We start from the raw sequence: 17008 nt of genomic DNA on the forward strand, positions 1-17008 counted from the left end.
TTGTGTAGTGCTGTATATGGAATTATTAAAATCATTATTATTATTAACTACATACCTGACTGCTATCTGTTTGTATTCAAAGATAAGAGAATGCATCTCCATTTAAGGTTAATACTTGCCTCTACTTGTTTTCACTGGAGTTTTCCACCTCAACCTAATATACTGTACATGTAACTGAATAGCATCTGTTCTACCTAGTGGTCAGTGAAAAAGTGACATAACACTGATTCTTTGTTTATCAAGTATCCACTCTGGACTGACTGTGGAGGTGGGAAAATATGGAAGTGGCCTACAACCTTTGTTGTTCCTGAACTTCAGACTGGACTAAAAATCCCCAAAGTCTGACTCCAGCAGGCTTAATCCCAAGGCAAGTTAGGGCCATGCACTAAGTAAAAGATCAAAATAAGAGACAAAGAAATATTTACATTCTAATCCTTTATCTGCCCTTACTTTCTGGGATGCAGCTGGCTCATTTTTAAATGGAAAATACTCATATTTCTATGAGGAACAAGTCTTATTTTAAGAAGCTATGATGTGAATGTTAGTAACCACTGATCTCAATTCTTCTTCTTCCCTCTTTTATGGCTCCCCCACTAATTACCACACGGTGTTAGAAACTGAAAAGACTTAAAATCATTTAAAACATTTTTTTCTGCTCTAATGCTCTCTGAATGGCTAAACATATAGCAATATATTCTGTCCTGAATAAATGTTCCTTTAAATACACACATATTCAAAAATAATAAATAAATAAATAAATAAAAAAGGTGGAGGAAGAGGACGGTACTAATTACACCAAGATTTTATGGTGGTCCCCCATATTGGATAATTTAATTGACAATGCATGCAAAGTTTATGCAGGTTTATTCTTCTCATTGAAGACATTTCCTTTTTAGGCAGCAGATTTTATTTTTACAATTCTAGTGATCTTGTATGAAGCAGCTCTAGAGTGGTGTATCAAGCATTGGATTTGGAATTTCATGGGATTTGAGGCCTGGCTTCGTCATTAAATATCCATGTGTCTTTGTGCAATTTATATTTCTCTGAACCTGAGTTTCCTGATCTATTAAACAGAAATAATATCTAACTTTCAGGATTATTGTGAGTATCAAATAATGCCTTATCTACATATATAATGCTATAAATACAGAGTATTATGTTTATGGAGAAGTATCTGAGACATCAGGAAGACTTGAATCTGTCTGTCCTGTACCTGTACCTGTACCTGATACCTACTAGCTGTGTGACCATGAGAAAGTTCCCTGATCTCTCTGTTTTCCTAGGAAAATCTCTAAAACTAAAAGTAACAATGGAGTTACTGAATGAATCAGTGGAGACATTTTTAACACCCAGAGTTCTTTTGAATGAGGAAATTGCAGATCCAGATTTTATCTCTTCCCAAAAAATTATTTTCATAAGCGGTAGCCACCTAGATGGATATCTAATTGGCTCCTCACCAGGGCAAGAGTCTCAGAACATAACTATAGGAAGAAAGACTAAGCAAGCTCTCCAAAAACTATAATTCTATCTTCTATTTTTAAAGTCCTAGCTCTGCAGTCAAATAGTTGTATGTTTTTATACAAATTTGAGCCACAATTTCTTCATCTGTTAAAAAAACAAACAAAGAACAACAACAAAAAAAACAATATCCTAACACCACCTTCTCCAAGTTATTGTGAGGATCAAATGAAATCCAACTCAACATCTGGGATACCATTTTGTTTTACAAATAGCTTGATAAATGCCTAATAATATATATTAATCCACCTATAATATGAAATCTCTCTTTTCAGGAAAACTCTGCCACTGACTTTCATTTAACTTCTTAGGGAATCTGTTTCCTGGTCTATCAAAAAAGAGCATTGGATGAGGTGCACTCCAAATTCCCTTTCAGTTGTACTATTATTAATTCTTGACTTACTTTTCTTAATCCTTCCCTTTTTCCTGACCTGCTTCAAGGTAGTTTGAACACGGGAGAATTACTAGAATTTTGAGAGTCAGATCCCTATAGATAAGCAGGTTCTTAAGGCATAAATGCTAAATGAGTTTTAAATTTAAGTTAAATTTTAAATTGTTTTACTTTTGCTTAACAACCCATCTTCTAAATGAATTTGAAGATGTTTGAAATTTGCTTGTTTTTTTTTTTCTATGATCAATGTTTGGTTTTCTTCCAAAAAGAAAAATAAATATAAAGATGTATATACACCCTTTATCCAAGCAAAGGTTCCAGAAAAAAACAATCGATTTATAAACTGTTGAAAATGAGAAGAAATGCACAAATCATGCAAGTAAGCATAATAAATCCCAAGTTCAACAATAGAGCTGAACTTATCTTAACAACTAGAGACTGGTTGCTCTGGGTTGCTTTGGTCCTCCCTTTAAAAAAACCATTCACTCTACATAGGGATGTAAGAGCAGAGATGGATTGTGGGTGTATAGGGCAGAGAGCCCTCAGTCCTGATCTTCAAAGATCTGGAGGCGATCTGAAACTGGAGCATTGCTGTGAAATGGTCTTTATGTCCAAAATTCCCTTCCTCTTTTGGCTCAATAGACCTGAATATGTTGCCCTTGAGGATAACCTGCCGAGACCCCTTGTTTAATCAAGGATATTCATCTGTCATGGGAAAACCAACTACTGGTGAGACAGGGGAGAAAGACCTTGCCCTGGGCTCTCTCCTGAGATATCATTTCCTGTGCTTTTTATAGAGAAAAATAAATACATTGAATCATTTCTAATACCCAGAAGTATGTATGCACATTTATGCAACATATATATGCATATATATAGTACATATAGGTACTATATAGCATATAGATGTGTATATACACATATAGTATACATATGTATAAAAATATGCACCTATACTCCTGGGTATGAAATAAGTAACTTTGAGCATGTGTGTATGGATATATGTGCACATGTATATACATGTATATATCTGTGCATATTTATATCTATACATATATTCAATATATGTGTTTATACATATTCACAAGCAAACATATATGCATATAATACATTCCCTAGAGAAATGTGATAGTATAATGGTAAATGTACTACATTGTGAAAAAGAAGGCCTAGGTTCCAATCATGGTTCCATCATTCTATCACTTTCTATATGAGTGTGAAAAAGTCCTAGTCCAAGTTTGTCTATTTACCTTTCTGTCAAATGGAGTCATCTGCCCTACCTTATCTACTTCAGATGGCTGTTCTGGAGACAGAATGAGGTAATATATAGGAAGAACTTTACAAATATAATTTCTTATTTATGATGATTAAGTAAGAAAAACTCCTGATATTATTCCCACAAATAATTTTACTAATCTGAATAATCTGGCCAAAGGCTGAGTGAATGATTCATTTTCCCACACATACACAACACCCCTACAGTCAAAATAGAGAACGTGTGATTCTATTATTTATTGATATATCTTATTATTTTTAATCCTCACCTGGAGATCCAGGCAGTGGAAACCATCCTGCCTGTCCCCTCTCTTTTCTCCCTTATGTAATGGCTTTTGTAAATTAATTGGAATATATTTATGATTGATTCATGATACAACTTTTAGGGAAATAGAAGCTTTAGCACTCTGATTGGGAAATAGAATTTCTTCTTTTCTTATTGTCCACCTTTCCTTCCAGGAAAACAAAACCCCAAATTAGCACAGGGTAGTGGTTGTTTTGTTGTTGGTTTTTTTTTTAATGTAAATTATATTTACTATGAGTTTGAGGGCCCAAAGTGAAGCTATGTGATAAGCAACTAAAGATGTTTATTACTTTCTCTTGGCTGGGCCATAGTCTTAACCCAGAGATGTGAGTTTTTTTCATTAGATAAAAAGACAAATTCAAGACCCTATATAGTGCCACCGAAAGCGTAGATTTGAAAACCAGAAATGTAATATGCCACATTATGTATTATTTAATGGTATGCAAATTATAAGTCAGACACTTAGGAAAACCACACTTCAGCATTAATAAACAGCAACACTATTACTACATTAATTATGATATCCCTATGATTTAGTCCTAGAGCTTTGCATTTTGATTCTCCTTGAAAATTTATGCCATTTTGTGGATGTTAACCTTTTTTTACCTTCCTCACCTCCACCCCCACTGCAGACTCCCACTCCCCCAACCTACCCAGGGGTAATCTGTAGCAAATGGATACGGTAATACAAAGTCATAACCAGCTGCATTGTCTCTGAAGCATTAAAAATTAAAAAACAAGCAAGCAGAACCTAAAGCTCCAACATTTATTGTGTCAATGTTAAGCACAAGTTTTAAAAGACAACGTAGAATGTATAGAAACAATGGGTTGGGGGGCTCATGCTCTTTTTCCACAGTACAGGTAATTAAATTGGCTGGTTTCAAGAGGGCTTGGCCGTCACCCAAAGACAGTGACGGCTGGTAGGCCCTATAACATGGGACTGATTCACTGTTCCAATGCGATTCTGGTCTGGGTTTTTTTGTTTGTTTGTTTGTTTGTTTATGTTTTTTGTTTTTTTGTTTTTTTGTTTTTTTATTAAAAAATATAAATAAAATGGCGCTGCAGGCCCAGACGGGGAGGACTCCGCAGGACTCTGTCTTCACACGACGGCTTCTTGGAGGCTACTGTCAGAAAACATCACAAACTAGCAGGATGACGGACCACGCTCTGATGTCGGCTGGGCGGCAGGACATCCCACCCTGCCTTGGGTGGGGGGAAAGGGCATCAAATTTTCTCAGAATTTAAGGGCTCTCGAGCTTCCATCCGAAAACTGCCACACATCTTGAGCTCTCTGGGCACTACGCCGAATGGGGGTGTGTGAAGAACCTAGAAAGAGGATGGGGACAGAGAGGGGGAAAAAAAATACAGGTGTAACTTGGCCCAGCAATATTTCATTCTCTTCCTAGCCTTTTTTTTTTTTTCTTTTTTTGTCTTTTTTCTTTCTTTTTTATTTTTTACCAATTAACCTGAATCAGCCACAAACCTGAGCTGCCGGAGTCTCAGGCTCTGATTTCAAACCCAAGCCCTGACACTCTGGTCTCTGGTTGTTTCCCCCACAAAGGTAGATTTCCCCACCCACTCTTGCCCACCCGGGGCTGAGGCTCTCCCTTTTATACCACTTCATAGTCCTAATAAACTTTTCAGGACTCGTATGTCTGCAAGGGAACATCCTTTCCCCTTCCCTCCCCACCCACCTCCAGTGGAAAAAAAAATGCAGGTAACAAGACAAGTCATATATGTACCCCAATCTTTTCTTTTTTTTTCTTTTTTTTTTTTTTGATTGGAGGGGAAGGGGAAAAGGAAAGGAGAGTAAAGGGGGGAAAAACAAAACAAAAAAACAAAAATAAAAATCAATGTAAAGCAGCACAACAAAAACATGGAATGTCATCAAGTTCAACGTCAAAGCAGCCAAAGATTTACAAGAGTCGGACGAATCTCTGCAGAGAAAACCAGAACCCCAAAAGGTTACCCCCAAACCTGCCTGTGGTTTCTTTGGAAAAGCGCGGTTCAATTTTGGTGGGGGGAGGGAGAGGAGGGGAAAAAGAAGCATTGTTGAAGAGAAAGGGGAAGGGAAGAAAGGGATGGTTATTTTCTTCCTGGTTTTCTTCCCCTCCTGTGTACATTGAAGCTGCAGGACTGGGAGTCCGGATGTGCTGAGGAAGACCACCACTGTGGTATTCCAGGCCCTGTTGCCATGGTGACCCGAGGCAGGGGCTTGGGGCCTCTTCTCCCCTGACTTGGTGCTGGAGGCCCAGGGTCTAGCACTCAGCTGCTCTTGTGTATCCCCCTCGCTGAACCTCAGGGACCAGACCTGGGCCTGCTGAGTCCAACTAGGACCAGAGAATGTTGAGAATCCCACAGTAATACCTCTTTTTAAGTAGGATTCCCAGGTCCCGCTGCCCAGACACTGGCATTTGCCTCTCTTTAAGACAAGGATGTCCCAAACAAACCACTTTTGTCACTTCTCTCCCCCCCTTGACCAGTATTTTACAGCCCTCACTGGAAATCAAAGTACAGTTTTAGGTTGAGCACTTAACTCTTTACAAGTTTATTTAGTAGCAACACGTTCCCTGTCCAATATTAAGGCCCTACTTCAAATGAAAACATTTTACGGAAATCCCTATTTTTCATCCGTTTCTGCTTTTCCTGTGAAAGACATACTTTGCACGTTTCTTTTTATACTTCCCACAGGAAACTCTTTTGTCATTTTTACAGAATGAAAAAAATAAAATAAAACAAAACAACAACAACAAAAAAGATAGTTGGATTCGCCATTGAGTTGTGCTTGGGCAAATTTACACACTTCCATACAACAGCCCCAGAGCTCTGCACTTTTGCTCTCCCCATTAGGAAAGTAGAAATCCATTGCATCCTAGGACCATGGATAACACTGTGAAACACAGACAGAAATCCATCCCCCTAAAGGCTGATTCAACAACCATGTGTTTTTAGCAAATGAAACAACAGGCTAATGAGTGCTGATAACATCAAGCAAGCACACCCAATAATCCAAGTATACAATTGGTAGCCAGAGTAAACTCTGTGATGTAGGCACATAATCCCAAATTCAAGTCCTGTGGCCCAGTCTATTTCTTGAGAAACAGACCCATTTCTTCTTTAATTGGGGGTATCTCTGTCTCAAAAGTCACTAACAAAAATTTACTAAATACCTTATGTTTTAAAGTGGGGTGGGGAGGGGGGGAGCCAGTTTGGAGAATACTATCAATCTTCTCAACACTGGCAAAATTCCCACTAACTTTTAAAGGTATCAGCCCACTCTCGAATACTTGAGACTCAGCAACAATGGCATTTAATAGAATCATAATGGATACAATAGTTACAGCAGACTTATCCAAAAATAACTTTTAATTACATGGATGGTGTTTGAAGACAAATGAAATAATCCATTTCCCTCACTTACTCTCTGTCTATCCAGTGCTTGAAGTAAGGCAGGATGAAGCCATCTAAGTTCCTTCCAGGAAGGCCTGAAAAATTCTGGCTCTTCTTAGCAGACTTTTGTCTATGGATAAGCAAAGCCATTCTACCTCCTTGCCTCTCTATTTTAGACTATTTCCAAATGGTCCTACTTCCCTTACTTTTCTCACTTCAAGCTTTATATAAGTATAACACACATTTGGGGGAAAAATAGCTACACAATGACACACATTCATTCTACTGGGATAAACTCAAAAATTTCACATTTCTTGAGATTGCCAAGATAACTTAAAGGCCGTATACTCATATCACTTCTTACAAGTCTGTTAAGTGTAGAACCTCTGAGGTGAAAGGGCACCATGTTGTTTTCAGTCCCTTTTTTAACCTTAAAATTCAGAGGATATCACATATCTTTTGAAGCGGAATGAAAAGTATGCCCTAAAAAAAAAAAAAAAAAAACCAACAACAACAACAAAACAAACCACTGTACTAAAATCAGTAGGCAATGGAATTTTTAACAAAAGCTCTTCTACTGCCATCCTCATAATATTCCTGTTCATTTTGGAGAGAAGATGTTGGAAGGTCAGGTTTAGAGGGACACATTGCCCTGTAAATTCCTACAGGGATATTGAAATCTTTCAGAATTCTTTAAAAACACCTTTAAATGGTTTCTGATTTTAAACACCATGAATTCATTACATTGATAGGAAATGTACAGTTTGCATTAAGATATTTGCTTAGCACTTGGAATCTAACCTATATGTTCTTGTTGTTATGTTCTTGTTAACTAATCCTTGATGCATATATTATTGAGGCAGCTTCAGAAATAATCTCTTAAAAGAGGGCTTAAGCAAGTCAGGAGACTAGGTGAACTGAAGAAGCTGTCAGGCCTCCCACTAGATTTATTTAGCCTTGTAAAGGCTTAAATCAAACACAATTTCTCATTCATCAGAGGGTGAATCATCATTTTCATCACCACCACCACCATGATGTAGAAATTCTGAATTTGAATTATAAATATACACATGTGATATTATATTAATTCAATACTATATATCAGAATGCAGACCTAATTACACTATCACATTATACATGAAGAAATTAAAATGAGTACTATATATAAAAATCTGTTTAGCTGCAGTCGCAATTTCCTATTAAAAGAGTAACAGGAATATACAGACTTTATGGACCTCTAATAGTGGTAGAGCTGAAGTCATGTAGTCCCCAAAAAGCAAAGAACTGGTTATGATTTCTGCCTGGTCCCAGCACTGTGTTAATGTCTAATACTGCCTTCTCTAAAGTACCAACGTCCTCCCTGAGCCCTGGTTTTCTGACAGTTTTGAATTCATCTGTTCTCTCACCCTCCCCCCTTTTCATCATCCAGTCTCTTCCACACTAATAACCAACTGTACATCTTGCCTACTATTCCCCTTCCCATTCCTTACCCCCAAACTCTTTAGCCTTACCCCTCAAAGGGAGAGATGCATCTCTTAAACAAGCTAGGGGAAAAATCATCTCCCTCTGTCCTAATAAGATTTTCTTCCCTAAGATCAATATTACTACATCCATAGGAAGAGTGCCACTTATGAAAAGGCTCGATGGGCTGGCTAACCGGGCAACGATGACCACCACCACAAGACAACAGAACAACAGCTCTGGCTTTGGTTGTACAAAAATAAAAAAACAATGTCATATTCATCCAGTTACACTAGGAACAGCGAGACACAGTATCACGGAAGGAAATGTGTTTTAATAAAGCAAAAAGATGCTGCAACATGCAGTATTTGTAAAAAAAAAAAATAAAAATAAAAAAATACTGACAACATGCACAGACCTCTAAGAAGGGGTTAAAAAAAAAAAGAGCTTAACGATTCCAGATTTTAAAGACAAATATATGCACAATATTTCATAAACCTGCCAGTTGTTCAAAAGATAAGCGAAGGGGAGTTCCCACCTTCCATTTGCTGTCAGCCAGTGAAACACCATAAACAGGTCTGTAGAGTTTTAGGGCCGGTTCGTCTGATCTCAGATCCACAGTGCAACACACCGTGCATCTTGTAAAATCAGAGCCTGTGCACGTCCCCACACCCTTGGTGGCTGCTGACAAAACAGTGGGCAGCACAGGCTGAAAATCTGGAGTTCACCTGTTGCCATCCTTAGGGTCTTGGGTGAAGGTGGTGGGAAAAGGGGAGGGGAGAAGGAAGTTAGTTTTGGTTTGACAGAGGGGCTAGCAAGGAAACTGGAGGACTGATTCTTTTCTTTTGTCCCATGTGCTCCAGATGGGGCAGGAGGAAAAGTCCCTTTCACAGACAAGACCAAAAAAAAAAAAAAAAAAAAAAAAAAAGATTCCCAAAGGACTGCCATGTGGACAATGCCATTACAGGGGAAGATGTAAGTTTATTCCTGAATGGCTCCATTGCTACAGCAGGGTGGGGGGGAAGCTTCAATATTCACACAGAAAAATACATCTTCTATGCTCTGGAAAATTATTCTAGAATTGTAAAGCTTTAAAACTATTTCCCTGGATTGAAATGTCTATTCTAATATGGCACTTCTATGTTTCTTTAGGATACAACACACACGTCAAAATGCCCACAGAAAGAATCCTGAAAAAGACTGACTGGCCTTCTCTTAAAACCTGTTATTTTCCTGAAAGTAATTTACAGAGTGTGTCAAATGAGGACACAAGAAGCTTACATTGTGTACTTTAATTTTTTTTTATTTTTTCAATAAAGGGACAAAATGGGTGTATGAACAGGTTAATGCAGACAACTGCCAAAAAAACACAGACAGTGGTTTTTCCAATAGAACTTAACAAAGACCAGAAAACAAATACAATAAAAAGCCAGGTTGTAATGACCTTTGGTCATCCAAATAAAAAAAAAATAAAAACAAAGAAAAATAAAAGATCAAATTAAGTGCCTCTGTTTTGAACAGGGCACATAAGCAATAATAAATAGTGACTCCCATAGTAAAAGATAAAATTTCAAGTTACGACAAACAGCTTTCATTACAGGAATAGAAAAGGCCAATAACAAAATATTCTGCATTGCCATTTACAAAAAAGTATTGACTAAAGCGGGCTTTCTCTTTAATATGCTTTGCATATGAAATTCTTTCCAATCTAAATATAAAGCACCATTTAGTTTTTGGCAATGAAAAAAACTGCAAAACATTGTTTTTTTTTTCCTTTTTTTTTTCTTTCTTTCTTTTACTGCATATGAAGTTAAAATGCTGGAATGTAGGGTGATAGGAGAGGGACAAGAAGCACACTACATAACAAACCAACGTTATTAGCTTGCAGTACTGCATACAGTATGGCAGCAGGAAAAAAGAACAAAAAAAAGATATGTACAACCCTCTGTGACAGCCATCCATGTGACATTCTAACAGGTTTTCGCCAAACAGCCATTAGATGGCTTCTTATCTGTGTAATGTCACACTTTTTTGTCTTTTTTTTGAAACATACAAATAATTTGCACTATATTATCCTGCCAAATTAAAAAAATATACTGTGGCAGCCTGTGTTTTTTTTTTCCACTACCAAAAAAGGTACATTGATACCTTTTAAGAGAACAAGCAACAATTAAAAATACAAGCTTCAATATAAATACTATAGTGCCTAACACTAGGTGAACATTTAATTCAAATACCATTCTAGAAATACAGAAAAAAGACCATAAATGTGTTTTAGCATAGGAATCAACATGAGTGTGCATTTTCCTATATTTAAGTACTATATAATCTTAAACCTTTCCCCAATGTATGCTTTATACAACCTGAAGAGCGGTGTATATCCAAGGCATAAAATTTCCACTACCATTTTTAAATGGATAACAAGTCTTGTAACACCACCAAGACAATGGAACCCTAAATGCAGTTCCCCCCTAAACATAATGAAGTGTTTTTTAAAAAAATTTCTTAACATTTATATTTAAAAAAGTTTTGTACAAAAATCCTTGCACTGTAGAAGCGAAAGCAATCATTCATTTCTATGTTAAGTGTTTTCTGTTTCCATTCACAGCGCTGCAATGTTGCGTCCAAGTAAGTAAGCTCATTAGTCAAGTAAATGGCTGGCAAAGTTTTTTTTTTTTGTTTTTTTTTTGTTTTTTTTGTTTTGTTTTTAATGCTCATCAATGAGATTGTGTTCAATTTTTTTTTTCAGCATTCTTGCAACTTTTCCCTTAAGTATAGACCTGTAAACTGGGAAAATTGTACAGTGCACTTAATTGTCCTAACTGAGCAGTCTTATTTTTATACTCAACCTCTGTATCTCTGATTAGAGAAAAGATACAGGCACATCACAGGCAGAGTCAAGTGCTATTTGAACACCAACTGGGGCGGATGCTAGCTTAATAAAAAAAAAAAAAAAAAATGAATCCTGTTCCATGTTAACACAAATAGCACACAGTGTATGAAAAAGAAATGAAGTACAACTTTTAGGGAGCACAGACATACATACTGCTACTCTTAAAATTCTTTCTCTCTTTATTTTAGAATGTCACATTTAAAAGCAAGTCTTAAGAGTTCATAGTTAATCATCATTGTATCAATATTAGCTTATACACCTGTTCTAGTTTAAAATGGCAAACAGTACCACATTGTGCTAATGATCACAATTATTTTTTGTTTTTCTGTTACACTCTGTAAAATCTTATTGCCAGCCTCTTTTTATATATATATGGGTACACAAGGTCTTAAAGTTTATAATCTGATTGTCAGCTTGACAATCAAGTGGATCTGGATTTATTTGTTTTGGTGCCAGAATCAATAAAAGATATTATTAAAAGTAAATATCTTCATAAAATGAATTTCCTTACTAGTGTATTTAATCATGTTCCAGGGCCTTTGCACGTTTCACATTCAATTTAATCATTGATTAAAAAAAATAAAACTTTGGGCAAAAATCCCATTTCTTTTAAGCTCTCACCAGGAGCAAAATAGCTTTTATACTGCTATAATCAGTTTTGTTTTGTTCTGTTTTTATTTAAATTAAACTAAAGGGAGAATGATGATTAACTAGGACATATTGGGTCATATTTTTAGGTAGCCATTGTTGTGAGAAATACAATATAGAATTCATTTGCTAGGTTCTAAAGATTTATCACCTTACCCAATGTTGAATTAAGCTACAAGTTTATAACAAGTAGGAAGAACCATCAACATGGTTTCAATAGATTCAAGGCACTCATATTTTTAAAACCAAATGATAGTACAAATTTGCGTTTATCTTTTTTTTCCTTAATTTATCCATTCAAGGCCTTTTTTTCCCTATTCAATTGATACATTTAACCCTTTAGAGACAGACATCTAGCTAATACAGCATTTTTTTTTCAGTGCTATCACATCCTGTCCATAGAGGGTTAATCCAAAGACTGTCTTTTCCTCCACACATTATAAAACAAAACTGTACATGATATGTATTACAGAAGTTATGCAGCATGGTTTTTCTCTCTCTCTCTCTCTCTCTCTCTCTCTCTTTTTTTTCTCTCTCTCTTAGAACGGAACTGGAAACAGCAACATGTTTGCTCAGCAACTAATCAGGGACAATTTAAAATAGCCATAACATACCATACATGCTGTCTAAGTCAAAATAAAAAAATAAAAAAAAAACATACACAACATGTAAATTATTGCACAAGAGAAAGGCTCAAAGTTTGCGTAAAATGCAATAGTATTGCCCCGATAGAGATCATGCATTCAAACGGTGAGAACATAAAGGAAAAAAAAAGGGAAAAAAAAGGAAAAAAAAAAGGAAAAAAAAAAACAGGTGTGCTGGTGACAAGCACTTTTCTGTATATTCTTAGCTTCCGTTATTTTTTGTTTGTTTTAAATCACAAGGGACTAGAAAAAATTCTACTGGAGATGGGAGGGGGGATTGCAGGTGGTGGGGCAAAGGGGGCAAAAAGAGGGGTGGGTTTGGGTAGGGGAGTGGGGGGCAGGGTATGAATATACCTCTATTCAGTTTTTATATCATTATTCAACACTCGATCACTGTGCCATTTTTTCATGTGTTTCTCCAGGGTACTGTACACGCTAAAAGGCATCTTACAAATTTCACATTTGTAAACGTCCTTCCCCACCTGGCCATGCGTTTTCATGTGCCTGGTGAGTTTGCTACTCTGCGCACAGGCATAGTTGCACAGCTCGCATTTATAAGGCCTTTCGCCCGTGTGGCTTCTCCTGTGGACAGTGAGATTGCTACAGTTCTTGAAGACTTTCCCACAGTACTCACAAGTGTCGCTGCGTCTGCCCTCTTTTGAGCTGGGCCTGCCAGGGCCCGGGCCACTAATATGCGGAGTGCTCCCACCGCTTCCCGTGCCGCTGCGGCCCGAAATGCCTCCGTCCATCTCCCCGGGCGGCGTGGAGAAGCGCAAGCTGCCGTTCTCCGACGAGTGCTCTGAGGACGAGGCAAAAGGCGATTGTCTGGAGTCTCCGAAGTTGAGGAAGGGGTCTTTGAGCTGCCGGGACGCCGCGTAGCCGGCGAGCCACTGGGAGTAAACGTTTTCGGTGTTGGGCATCGCGGTGGCGGGCAGGTCGAACTCCTTCTCGAGCTTAATGCGCTTGGAGAAAGGGCTCAGCGAGCTGGGGCTGCCCAGGAGCAGCTTTTTGGACAGGCCCCCAGACGCCGACTCTCCCGGGGAGCAGCCGCGTCCGTTGACGGTGCCATCGTCTATGCGGTCGGATTCGCCCGCGACTGAGTCTTCGTCGCAAGTGTCCCTGTGCACCTCGGCCTCAGACAGGTGGCCTCGCTTATGCTTCTCGCCCAGGACCTGGTGGAAGGCTTCGCTGAAGTGCTGCATGGAGCTCAGTACCATGCCCTGCATCACGTCGGGGATGGAACGGTTCTCCTCGCCAGCCCGGGAGTTGTTCTCGTGGTGGCGGGCCGCCTCCAGGCTGAGGCCGAAGCCGTAGTCCACCCTCTCGCTCTCCGTCAGGTCCTCCTCCTCCTCTTCCTCCTCTTCTTCCTCTTCCTCGTCGTCCTCCTCTTCCTCCTCGTCCCCGTTCTCCGGGATCATGTTGGGGTCGTTCTCGCTCTTGAACTTGGCCACCACCGACTTGAGGGCGCTGCTGGCGCTGCCCACCAGGTCGCTGGTCCCGGGCTCCGGGGAGCTGGCAGTGGACAGGCCGTCGTCGGACTTGACCGTCATGGGGGACGACTTGTGCATGTGGGTCTTCATGTGGCGCTTGAGCTTGCTGGCCTGGGTGCACGCGTGGTCGCAGAGGTTGCACTTGTAGGGCTTCTCGCCCGTGTGGCTCCGCCGGTGCACTACCAGGTTGCTCTGGAATTTGAACGTCTTCCCACAGAATTCGCAGGACTTGGACTTGACTGGGGCCTGGGAGGGAGGAGGGGCAGACTGTAGAGGAGGGAGGGGGGGCGTAGCTAGAAAGGGCGGCTTGCTACCTGGCTGGAATGGCTGCAGTAACCTTTGCATAGGGCTGGGCCGGCTTGGGGACAGCGGTGGGCTAGACGTGTTCCCTGCCAACTCTCTAAGTCTCCTAGAGAAATCCATAGCGGGAGGCTCCATAGCCATAGGATTCAACCGCAACACCCTGTCAAAGGCACTCGGGTGATGGGTGGCCAGGGCCATTTCTTCTGCCCCTAGGCGCTCTATGCGATGGGGATCCAAATGATGTCTCGGTGGAGGACTAAACAAAGGGGGGGTGGGTGGAAAGCGCCCTTCGCCGAGACCCGAAGCCTCTCTCGATACCGATCCTGGTATTCTTAGCAGGTTAAAGGGGTTACTGTCTGCAATATGAATCCCATGAAGTGGTGGCTGGGAACACTCTGCACCTAGTCCTGAAGGGATACCAACCCGCGGGGTCAGGGGGCTTCCGTGTTCGCTTTCTAAGTAGATTCTTAATCCGTGAGTGTTCTGTGCGTGTTGCAAGAGAAACCATGCACTGGTGAATGGCTGTTTGCAAGTTGTACATGTGTAGCTGCTGGGCTCATCTTTACCTGCAAAATAATACAACAGGAACATAAAAGTTTAATCATGAAGTCGTGGATTAGCAATCGATGATTTCTCTTGCATTCCTACTCTGTCCCTCCTCCCCAGACCTCAACTCCTCCATCTCTCCCTCTTTTACACTCTGGTTGTCTGGGAGGTTGGAAAGCCCAAACTAAGAAGTAGGAAAGGTGAGGGGACTGGGCCCTTTAGGTAATCACTACCTTTGGAGAATATTCTTAACATTATACCCTGGATGCATTCTGCTAATTAGTTGGTATTGCTTAAGATCTTAGAATCATAGATTTCAGAGCTGGAAGTGACCTTAGAAAGCATGGAGCCCAAGTCTATCACTTTTACAGATAAGGAAACTGAGGTCCAGAGAAGTTAAATTATTTGCCCGGGGTCATACAGCTAGTAAGTGTCTGAGGTGGGATTTGCACTCAGGTCTTCCTGACTCCAAGTCCAACTCTCTCTACACTACAGGCTGCCCCTCTAGGCCTCTGTTTCCTTCACCAGTAAGTGATTGGGTTGGACCTGATGATCAATAAGGACCCAAATTACCCTCCTCCCTCTACACTTCAGCAATTCTGTCTCCTGAAGCAATGAGCTCTCTAAAGAGATAATCATTTATTTCTAAGATTCAATGAAGACAGAACAGGTCAATTCACTGTGCTCTAGAAATGTTTTTTTTCATTTTACAATTTCAAAATAAGCAAATTTCTGATATTATTTAAATTAAAATACTGTCTTTAAAAAAAAGAAATGTTCTTTTTCATTTTACAATTTCAAAATAAGCAAATTTCTGATATTGTTTAAATTAAAATATGGTCATAATGCCCCCTGTAGGTAATGTGAGCACTTAAGTATAGACCAGTAATTTCCAAGTATAATTTTTCAGTACCCTCAGGGTACCTATGGTTATTTTCTCAAGGGGATCTCATAAAATCTTCAGTATACAATAGTAAATATCACACCACACCCATTCTTAGGATGTATGGGTAAGGGGCACTTCACAAAAACAAATGAGAGCTGACAAGATGTCAAAATTTTCCAAAGCATAGCACGTGGGTATGTATATGAAGGAATACATACCAGTCCCAAGATGAAGGAACACTGAGTTTACAGCAGCCTGCACCACCATAGGCAGCAAGCTGAGAAATGCTACACTATCCTCCTCCTCCTCATTATTTTGAGTGGCTAACAACGTGAACTAAATTATACAACATCGCGTGCCCTCAGCTGAGATTCAGCTCCAGTTGAGAAAGAAACAGTTCAGCTAGTCAACTCTCTGGCCAGTAGCCAAGCAGCCTGGATAGAAGCCCTATTTTAGTCACATTATTTCTCTCTCGCTGAAAAGAGCCGGAGAATGGTAAATGCCACTTTGGGAAACAGCTAGCCAAATTGATTTCACCATCGTTTACTTTGAGAGGTAACCAAAAATGCTCCAAGGGAGCCACCAAATCACTGGATGGTCAAGCCTACCAATTGTGACATTCAAAGGGCACAAACATAGATGGCAGGATGGTAGGAATAAGGGAAAGAGATACCTTACTGAAGACTTCCAAGAAAAAAAAAAGGTTGTATAAATTATAATGGAAGAAAATATACCTTTCGTCTCCTTGAACAAGTGGCTAGTATATTTCCATATCAAATTCCCAGTTAGTATTTTTCAATAAGTTCTGATAAATGGAAATAACATCATAGGGGAAAGAGGGAGAATGAGGAATTAATCAGTTTGATGATTCCCTCCATTTAGTGATTCAGAAATAAAAGCTAGTGAGTTCTGCTCAGGAGCCAGAGACACCAGTACTCCAAAACAAGTCAGGCTTGCTAGACTTGCTTGACTACATAATGGACTTCTGGCCTTGACCTTGTAATTTACTTTACAATGCATTTATAATCTCACTCAATATATCCCACTTCTGGGCAAATCTCTTTAACAAGATTAGATGATAAGATACCAAAATTAGGTTTCAAACATTTGCCTAATGTGGGAAAAAAAAAAAAGGCAGAGAGATTTTGAAAGAAATGCTGACATTAGGGTCACATTATCTGCCTGTTTTTTGTTTGCCTTCTCTCTTCAAAGGGAAATAAAAGGCATCACTGAGATTATTTTCATAAATTTGTTGTTGT

General features: G+C 39.3%; 1 protein-coding gene across 5 annotated transcripts in view; it reads right to left on the minus strand.

Annotated features, from left to right (window-relative positions):
- Positions 1-4240: 4240 nt before the first annotated feature.
- BCL11A (BAF chromatin remodeling complex subunit BCL11A) overlaps positions 4241-17008 on the minus strand; it is a 121012-nt gene continuing 108244 nt past the window's right edge. For 2 of the 5 annotated variants that reach the window (XM_023494937.2, XM_031950510.1), the window contains 2 exons: positions 12879-14883; positions 4681-4814 (listed from right to left, as the gene is read on the minus strand). In XM_023494937.2, the coding sequence (XP_023350705.1) occupies positions 12881-14883 (2003 nt within the window). In that variant the 3' untranslated portion in view covers positions 4681-4814; positions 12879-12880. Of the gene's footprint in view, positions 4815-12878; positions 14884-17008 lie in introns of all 5 variants that reach the window. The other 3 variants (XM_031950511.1, XM_003758255.4, XM_012540195.3) reach the window with 3 other exon arrangements.

The sequence above is a fragment of the Sarcophilus harrisii genome, chromosome 2 (assembly GCF_902635505.1).
Source record: "Sarcophilus harrisii chromosome 2, mSarHar1.11, whole genome shotgun sequence".
Classification (NCBI taxonomy): domain Eukaryota; kingdom Metazoa; phylum Chordata; class Mammalia; order Dasyuromorphia; family Dasyuridae; genus Sarcophilus; species Sarcophilus harrisii.